At 41.9% G+C, this 9,984-nt stretch overlaps 1 protein-coding gene across 3 annotated transcripts in view; it reads left to right on the forward strand.

The window, feature by feature from the left end:
* Nucleotides 1-9,984, forward strand: part of trit1 (tRNA isopentenyltransferase 1) — a 66,050-nt gene that overhangs the window by 20,240 nt on the left and 35,826 nt on the right. The window contains exons 3-8 of one of the 3 annotated variants that reach the window (XM_032534773.1): nt 305-403; nt 1,125-1,282; nt 3,004-3,146; nt 3,261-3,372; nt 7,862-7,974; nt 8,075-8,152. In XM_032534773.1, the coding sequence (XP_032390664.1) occupies nt 305-403; nt 1,125-1,282; nt 3,004-3,146; nt 3,261-3,372; nt 7,862-7,974; nt 8,075-8,152 (703 nt within the window). The remainder of the gene's footprint in view (nt 1-304; nt 404-1,124; nt 1,283-3,003; nt 3,147-3,260; nt 3,373-7,861; nt 7,975-8,074; nt 8,153-9,984) is intronic. The other 2 variants (XM_032534774.1, XM_032534775.1) reach the window with 2 other exon arrangements.

Raw genomic sequence — 9,984 nt, forward strand, 5'->3', positions numbered from 1 at the left:
GTTCTGATGTGATACGGAATGTCATTCCAAATCTGGGTATATGTATAAAAAAACAAAATTTCTGACCAAAGTTGTTTTTGTATGGGGGGAAAAAAATGCAGCAAGTGCTGGTAAAGTGGTATTTTGAATCTGACAATAAAATGCAATTGCGTGGCTGTTTTGGATAAAGTTTTTGTATTTCAAAGCCTTAGAGCGTTCAAATGCAATACAATGGTGAGACCACTTTGGAAGGTTATTCATGAAATCACCTTGGAATTCATGTACATAAAATATGCACAGATCAGTTTTCTTAACAGCCTCCAACATAGATGACATGCACAGCAGAAACAGGCTGCCAGTCGTCGTAGGAGGAACTAACTATTACATCGAGTCCCTGCTGTGGAGAGTCCTGCTGGACACAGGGGTGAGTGCAGTTCAAGGACACCTCCTTTCATCCTGTACGCTTTGACACTGTTTATCTCATGATGTATGGATCTCTTCTTTCTCTTCAATTACCTGTTTATGTGTAAAAACAAGCAATGCATTAGGCTACACGGTATGCGGCATTAACCCTCATGTTGTCTTTGGGTAAAATTGACCCGTTTTCCTATATCAATGTTCTTTTTACCCAATTGTTATTACCCAAAATAACATGATTGATTCCACACAACGCTCTTTGGCAAGTACAAATCTCTACTTTCATTCATTTTGGAGCGTCTTATTCAATTTTTATAGCATTTGAAAAAATGTTGAAGTGGTTTCGAAATAGTATTGAGTAAAAGTTGACATATTCCAGTCTGTGATTCTCCATCAACATCCATTCCTTTCATTTTAATCAAAATCATTCCTAATTTCTGCTTTTCTAATTAAAACATTGGTATGATTTCCTATAAATGAGGTTTATTGACCATGAATTCCAAAATAACTGTAAAACTAAAGGTAATAACTTGTGTTGCGTAGTGTTGGAAACGTCAAAAAAAGTGACAAACATTGAAAAAAAACCTGTCAAGTGTGGAAAAATGGAACAAAAAAAACATTAATACAAAGCGCGAACAAAAGTGATTTTAAAAAAAAAAAAGTATAACAGGAGCATTTGAAGGCAACTTGGGCCAATTCTAACTTGCTGAATGCAATGTGTCTCGAAGCAGGAGAACGAGGAGCCAGGGGACGGAGGAGATGGAGCCCCGAACAGGAAGCTGGAGCTGGAGAAACTGGGAGGAGCGGAGTTACATAAACGACTGGCAGAGGTGGACCCCAAAATGGCTGCCATGTTGCACCCCAACGACCGACGCAAGATAGCCAGGTGATACCGCGGGTAATGTCTTCAAAACTTAGCATATATATAAATGAAAACAGCACGACACAATTATGTGTAGGAAATGTTATCCAAACAATAATCACACAGCTATTACTAGCCACTGTTAGCCATGTTTTGTCTAGCTAATGTATTGCTCGGTTCTGCTAGGTTATTGCTAGGTAGCTAGGTTGCTAGGTAGCTAGGTAGCTAGCTAGGTAGGTAGCTAGCTAGGTAGCTAGCTACTTAGCACTAGACTATTAGCTACATCAGTGAAAAATGGGGCTGGGAATTTTTCAGCTCCACACAACCACAATCTTTTAGTTCTTGAGTTTCTTTTATGATACAATATTTTTGATTTGATACTTCCTGAGGCTGAGGTCGGCGGCTCGCCGCCCGAAAGCTGCAAGAAGACCCTCCTTCAACTAAAAAAAAAAGTCCTATAACCATTCCAATGACTCGGAAGCTGTTCAGTTAAGCTAAAAAAAACTGCATAGTTCCCCTTTAAGTTATATTATGTAACAGTGAGAGCCCCCACCAATGGTATTCTTGCCCGCAAGTGTAAAATGCCCAAAAGTAGATCATGAGAATCCCCTAAATTTAAACATGGATATTATTTCTAGTGTTAAATTAGAGATTATTTTTAAGTTGTTCAAGGTACATTCTACACTGTGTAGAATTGGGAAAATGCTTTTTCCATCTTTGAGATAATATGGCGTGTAGTGTTTGTGGGTGTGTGTCGTGGACAATTGTTATATTTTGTGTATTTATTGTAATTTCTCTTTCTCCCTGCTGGTCTGGAACTCTAGACCCCCCCCTTTCATATTACTTTGGTCTATGGTATGAGTGGTAGTGTATATATGTTGTGTTTTTTCTTCCTGCTTGCCTTATCTGTGCTAATGTTTTAATACCATGCGATATGATTTTTTTTACTGCAACATAATTTCCTCATGGGGACAATAAACATGAACTGAACTGTTTGTGTCTATGCGAGTGGCTCACGATATTGTTGAGTTTTCTCATGTTTTGCGCGAGGTCCTGAAGGGCCCAGGCTGACAGTCACAGTTTCTGGCCTCCACCCAGTCCACACTGACAGGATGAGAGTCTGAACACACACACACACACACACACACACACACACACACACACACACACTAACACACACGCACATACACGCATACACGCATACTAGGCTTGATGAGTAGCAGTCAGTGCACTCTGGTCTTTTGTGTGAGCAGGTTAGGTTACCCTGCTCTTCTGGATGACAGGAGACGACAGGAATCATCTTTTCTTCATAACCTCCGAGTGCAGGGAGGCACGGCCAAAGGGTCTGGTTCGGATTTGAATTTATCTGAAAAGTTAGTTTAGCCCTGGCTGAATGTTAAGTGTATGCCGGTGGTCTCATCCAAGAGTATCTTGTTTCATCAAAATGTCTTTTTCTTACCTTTCTTGCTTACTGTGTGGAAACCATTGGACCACTCTCAAATTAGACTCTAAGTTTGGGCCTGTGGTGGGGGAGGGATTAACTGGATTTAATGGATGAGTGGATGTTGACTCTAAATCTAATCTACCCACTGAGGCCTGAGATGGAAACTTATCGTATACTGAAGATCACAGACATTTGAATCAAACAAAGTAGAAAAATAAGAACATAGTTTTTCGGTTAAGAACATTTGTCTTATTGTTTTATTCAATGACAACATCTCTGCTTGTATGTTTCTTATCTACAGGAGTCTTCAAGTCCATGAGGAGACAGGCGTCTGCCATAGCCGCTGGCTGGAGGAGCAAAGGGAGCAGGAGGGTGGCGATGGGCTGGGGGGGCCGCTGAGATACCCAGACCCCTGCATCTTCTGGCTGCACGCTGAAATGGACGGTGAGCAGGGAGGATGGTTTTCCTTTTTACTGTAGGGCAATGTTGCTATGGGAGCTTCAGCACAGCATGAACTAATTGTTTGTTATATTTCTCATTCTCTATGTCCCCCTACAGCTCTAGACAAGCGGTTGGATGCTCGTGTAGATCAGATGTTGTCTGCCGGACTCATAGAGGAGCTCAGAGACTTCCATGTTCGCTACAATCAGCAGAAAGTCCAGGATGACAGGTAGCGAATCAGCTGCAGAGCACCTCTACCCTCCTAAAGGGACAACATCAACATAATCCTCAATTATTATCTTTTAGAGCTGTCAAATGTTGGCATAAGGCATTGGGATTCAAGGATATTGTTTGCCAGTTCTGTTTTTGTAATACGGGGAATCTTGTCAAAAGTAAAAGTCATATAATCTCAGGATTACATATGTGCAGCACAATCAGAGATATTGTCTTTTTTTTCCATGCATTCTTCTTCCTGGTCCAAACCTGGTGCCTACATTACCCATAATGCAACTCGATGCGTTGCATATTTGGGTGATCTTGTAACCCCAGCCGACACTGACTCAAGTGGCATCATTTGAAGCTATTTCTCTGCAATTTATCTGGGGACACAACACTTACACATGCAGTATAACCTGCAGACATCATTTAATGTGTAAAATCTGAATAATTTGATGTAACACCCATTATCCTCCCTTCACAAACCCAGAAAATGTTGCTACATATGGCTTGTGTTTCTAGCAAGTCATCTAGCAAATCTTGGACTTTTTTTAGTTAATATTTTTTATTGCAAAATCTACCCAAAGCATGCGGAGTGGGATTTAAAATCTGTTACGCGGGCCCAAAACGTGCCTCATACTTTGTTGTCATGGAGCATTATGAGGTGGCCTGAGGATTCAGTGTCTCTGCAACATGTTCAAAATCCCATTCTCATCTTCATATCTAAACGAATGCTCCAGACATCCAGGCTGGGTCCAGACTCGACTCCCCTCTTCCATGGAACTAGGGCAGTAGGAGTGAAGTGAACTTGGTCAAGCAGAAATCCAGTTATTTAGTTCTCCGTCCCAGTCTGACAGGTCTCGCTGTTCTGGATGCTGTCGTTTCCTAAAGGCCTGCTAATGACTAATTTAGATGCAGCCTACTCTGTTGCAAGTTAAGTTCAGATGAGACTGATATTTCTCCAGGCTGCCCAGTGATTATTAATAATTTCAGACATAAGCCCCCTTCATAGGACATTAGCACCAACAGGGGAGTCCGTGCTTATTACCTCAGGGCCTCACACTAAATGGACATTCTAGAGAACAAATGACTCTCAGTGCTATGTAGTCTGTTAAATATGCTTCTTTTAAGATCATGTTAATATGATCCAGGTTGATATTTTTCAACCGAATTGTCCTTGACTCTTCGTTAGCAGTAATCTCATGACCAGTAGCACGCTGGACGTACGTCCCACTTTTCTCATTGATGTGGGTGGTGTGGTGCGGCGGTGTCCCTGGGTCGCCATGGTGCATGGATTTAGCATTTGCTTATTAATAATTACAACCACAGGACCAAATTTGCAAAAACCAGTCCTATTTTAATAAGAATTGGATGTGTTCTGTATGTGACATGAAGCATTTATAAGCATGCATGTGGGCCTCACTGATGGCGGAAACAGACAGGCTGTGGGCCTCTCTTGGCAGTAGATATTGATAGTGTGTGTGTGTGTGTGTGTGTGTGTGTGTGTGTTGTGTGTGTGGTGTGTGTGTGTGTGTGTGTGTGTGTGTGTGTGTGTGTGTGTGTGTGTGTGTGTGTGTGGTGTGTGAGTGTGTGTGGTGCATTGGTTGAACGGTGCCCATGACGCTGCCAATTCCTTCTTTTGTCAATCCTTTTTTTCATCACCCCATCTTACCTCATGCACCAACACCCCCCCCCCCGCCCCCCCCCCCCCCCCCCCCCCCCCGCACACACACTCTTACACACTTACTCACTCTCTTCTCTCTCCCTGTCTCACTCCAACTCTGCCACCATTGCCATCTCAGCAATCCGATCACCCATGCACCCCACACACACACACACACCGCTCTGTCTGTCCGTCCTTTTGTCTCTCCTTTACCCTCATGTCTCCATCCCCGGCTGTCTGCTGTGGCCAGACATCAAGGACAAATCTCTCCCTCCCTTCCTCTGTCTTTCTCTGTCTCCCCCCGTTGACTCTACAGTTCCTGTGCTCTGTTGCTATTCTCAAATATCTGTCTCTGCCCGTCTAGCCAGATTTATTTTTGGTATTTCCTCCTCTTGTTTCTCCTACAAGTGTAAGTGAAGGACTAAGAATAGTAATTATTTATTTTTTTAGTTTCATTGTTGTTTCTGCAGTGAGTTTAAAAGCACATTAAGGCTCTCAAAAAAGTCACAATTGTTTTTTGTTTTTTTAAACTGTGCTATTTTCTTTTAATCAGGCCTATAGGAAAATGGCAGAAAGCTCTCTAAAATGACAATGTAATTGTTCTTTGAATATTTATTAGAGGTCTGATGCCATATTTTGCTTCCTGATACCGATTCTGATACTTTAACTTGCGTATCGGCGAATATCGAGTACCGATACGATACCAGTGTGTCATATATTTTATTGTTTTATATTACTATCCCTGTATGGGTGTCATATATAATGTGATGTGATTTGTTGTCGGCCATATCGGAAGCAATGCATCTCTAGTATTCATCAGTCATGTAAACGGGGACATGAACAGATAACGCGCTCCAAACATAAACAAACAGCATCCATTATATTTTAGTGTTTTATAATTGGCATCCATAAATCAGCTTGGAAAAAAAGCTCAGATTCAGACTTTTTCTTCAGTATCTATCTATGCGTTGCAAACAGGGTCTGCTAGTATCCATAGTCGAGCTGTTGTATGTTAAATATTCAACTGTTTTGAAGTGGTTTATCATGGATTTGTTGGATGATACAGGGTATTGATGATACATGATATAATCATGATATGATATTGAAGTCTGGTTCTCGCGTTCTATGGATAACTGAAGAGAAGTCAGGGACGGTTGTCCTCAGGTCAAATTTGACCCATTTTCAGTTTTTTCATCACAAAAAATGGGCCTTCGACATAATCGCTGAAAATGTCAACATTAGAAATATCCAATAACTTTGGAAAAAAACATCAACAAAAGCACCCACAACATTGAAAAAGTGACAAAAATGTCGGAAAAAAGCAGAAATAGTGTTCCATGGTTGACGGGAAGACAACACAAGGGTTAAAAGACACCAAACCAATTTTTCATTGGCATTATAAACAACCTCCAGTTACTACAGAGAAACTGTGGTATCCCATAACATAGGTGATCATTCATCAATTCAACTGGTATCCTATAAAACCTTTTTTTTTTTTTTTGTAGCAGTAAAAGAAAAAAGGCCACCACGGCTGCCCCGTAATGTTTTTGCCATCACTGCAAATTCCGAAAAGGTTCAGGTCATTGAACTGAACACGTACACCAATTGTAGAGCTATTACTAAAATCTGAAAAGGTACAGTCTGGGCCAGGACATTTAGCAAAGCTCAGCTTGGGCTGATGTGGTCTGACATGGATGGAAATATTCTGACAAGGGAACCAGTGGGCCTCTGCCCTAACCTGATGTCACCTGATGCCATTCAGGTTTTTTTTTTTTTGTGTGTGTCATTCTGCCACTTTGTCCCCCCCCGGAGGGCATCACATCTGCTCAGACTGAATCTTCGTTCAGGGAGGGAAGGAGAGATAGAGGAGGAGGAGAAATGAGTCACCACAGGGTGTCTAGAAACGCCAAGTTGGGAACTTAAAAAAAGAAAATGTACAGATAAAGTTTCCTCTCCTCTCCCCTTTTTCACTCCTCTCCTCTCCCCTTTTTCACTCCTCTCCTCTCCCCTTTTTCACTCCTCTCCTCTCCCCTTTTTCACTCTTCTCCTCTCCCCTTTTTCACTCTCTCCCTCCTCTCCCCCTTTTTCACTCCTCTCCTCTCCTTTTTCACTCTTCTCCTCTTTCTCCCCTTTTACACTCTTCTCCTCTCCTCTCCCCTTTTTCACTCCTCTCCTCTCTTCTCCCCTTTTACACTCTTCTCCTCTCCTCTCCCCTTTTTCACTCTTCTCCTCTCCCCTTTTTCACTCCTTCTCTCTTCTCCCCTTTTTCCCTCTTCACCTCTCCTCTCCCCTTTTTTCACTCCTCCTCCTCTCCCCCTCCCTTTTTTCATCACTCCTCTCCCCTTTTTCACTCCTCTCCACTCCCTCTCCCCTTTTCACTCCTCTCTCACTCTCCCCTTTTTCACTCCTCTCCACTCCTCTCCCCTTTTTCACTCCTCTCCTCTTCCTCTCCCCCTTTTTCACTCCTCTCCTCTCCTCTCCTCCCCTTTTCTCTCCTCTCCCCTTTTTCACTCCTCTCCCCTTTTTCACTCCTCTCCTATCCTCTCCCCTTTTTCTCTCCTCTCCCCTTTTTCACTCATCTCCCCTTTTTCACTCTTCACCTCTCCTCTCCCCTTTTTCACTCTTCTTCTCTCCCCTTCTTTCACTCCTCTCCCCTCTCTTCTCATGGTGAATTTTTGATTACTAAAGTACATTTTTATTGTCTTATTGTTTATTTGACAAGTTTTGTTCATTTAGTTTTCCTGTTTCTTGACTCGTTTTTGATTTTCGTGATTGTGTTTCTTCTTTTGAAAACGGTCCTTTAAATGGTCTTTGAAAAGCGAACCTCTCCCCTCTCCAGTCAGAACTATCAACAGGGGATTTTCCAGTCGATCGGTTTTAAGGAGTTCCACGACTACCTGACGGCTCCTGAAAGCAGCACTCAGCAGGAGAAGGACACGCTACGAGACAAAGGTCAGACAAATACTTGATCAAAGTCACGGAGACGGTCGGTGGACCAGAATAATCGAAGCTCCCCTTCATCTTTGACAGCCTCCTTTTTAATTCTTTCTAGGTGTAGAGGCTTTGAAGATCGCTACGAGGCGTTACGCCCGCAAACAGAATAAATGGGTCCGTAACCGCTTCCTTAAACGTGAGTGCCCTCGACCCACCTCATGCAGTATGGCTTTGTTTTGGGTGTGTTTGGACTCCACAGTCCAGTTCCTTAGAAATCAGCACTCTCTTTAACAAGATGAGATTCATGCACTCCATTAGAAGCACAATAAGCCTCTCATACACCGTATTGTGTTCCAGCTTACTGTGTGTGTGTGTGTGTGTGTGTGTGTGTGTGTGTGTGTGTGTGTGTGTGTGGTGTTGGTGTGCGCGCACAGCAGGATTGGGGCAAAGTCCCCTTCAAAACAATCCCTAGCCTACATGACGCCGTGTTTTTTTTGTTGTTGTATTAATTGCCAACAAATGAGAACACCAGCTCAGTTATGTAAGCAATATTCAGATTTGTTTATTTGTAGTCACTCATCACACCTGTTTTTTGTTGTTGATTTTTTTTTTTTGCTTTTTGTAGGTAGATTTAAATTGAAAACATTTAATTGAAAATGCATTTTTCTTCTTCATCACTTTCTTAAGGATTCACTTTTCACAAAACATTAATGGCCCTTTTTATATTTTCATATCAAGCTTTACTGCTGAGTTAGATCCAAATATAGAGACTACTCTTATGTCTTTATACTAAATAGGAATCTACAGCCAGTAGTGTTGCATAAAGACTGGAAACAGCTGGTCTAGTTTTGTCCAAAGGTAACAGAATCTGCCTAACAACAACCTGAAGCTTACTAATTAACACCATATATCTTGTTTGTTAAATCCATATAATAACTTAAATGTAAAATAACATGTGCCCACAGAGTAAATCTTATTGTTTCCAGTGTGTAAACTAAGCTAAGCTAAGTGAAGCTAAGCTAACCATGTCCTGGCTATGCCTTCAGATGTAGCTTACATTTATGAATGATATAGACCTTATAATCTAACTCTCAGCAAGAAACTAAAGAACAATTACTCCTTTTAATAGTTTATTTTTCTAACAAACACAAATTTGTACTCAAATATATATACTCAAATTTGAAAATCTTAGAAATAAAAGAGCATTTAATTGCACTATGTATTTAAATTGTGAAACCAGATTACTTTATTTACTGGCACAACATGGGATTTGATGTTATGATGTTAGGCAGCGTGTGTGAGCTGCTGTGACGTAGTAGAGGCAATCATGTTTCAAGATCTCACCTGCAGTTAAGACCCTTCAATGCGTTTTTCCTGCACCAAATCCCATGTGGGACCAAATGCATAGCAATCAACTATAGAGGTTGGTTCTGGCACTGCAATGGAGAAATGTACCCAACGCAGCCAAAATCAACCGGTGGGTGGCAGGTGGGGATTTCCCACCGTGGTGTAACCCCTGGAAGTCGGACAGGTTTCAAAACGTATATAAAGGCTGTGTGTGTTTCTGTCAAAACCTGACCTCTGTGGCCCACCAGCAGTTTGCCCTGTAGTAACCCGGCCTCCTAATCTTGTTAGGCCCAAGTGGCTTACTCCACGCCAGGCCCTAGACCTCAATATTCCTCGTTCTGACTGCCCGCTGCACGCAACATATGGTCTTCATCACATGTGCTCCTGCGCTTTTACATATGCCATAATCTGTCCGGACTTGTCTGGGCTTTTGCACATGCATGTGTTTCTGTGTGTGTGTGTGTTGGAAAGACCCTTCTTAGACTTAATTCCGAACAATTTGCAAGACAGTTGTATGCAAAATCGGGCCATACAGTACAAGTGGTAGCATATGAGATCAACCGTCTTTGAAACTCTGTACCATGTCTTCCAGGAAATACTTGGGGTCACTGTGTCCACGTTCCGACACGTATTGGCTAACGCTCTATCAAAATATCTGTTAAAATACAAATATAAATGATC

Source organism: Etheostoma spectabile, chromosome 14, assembly GCF_008692095.1.
Source record: "Etheostoma spectabile isolate EspeVRDwgs_2016 chromosome 14, UIUC_Espe_1.0, whole genome shotgun sequence".
Lineage (NCBI taxonomy): Eukaryota > Metazoa > Chordata > Actinopteri > Perciformes > Percidae > Etheostoma > Etheostoma spectabile.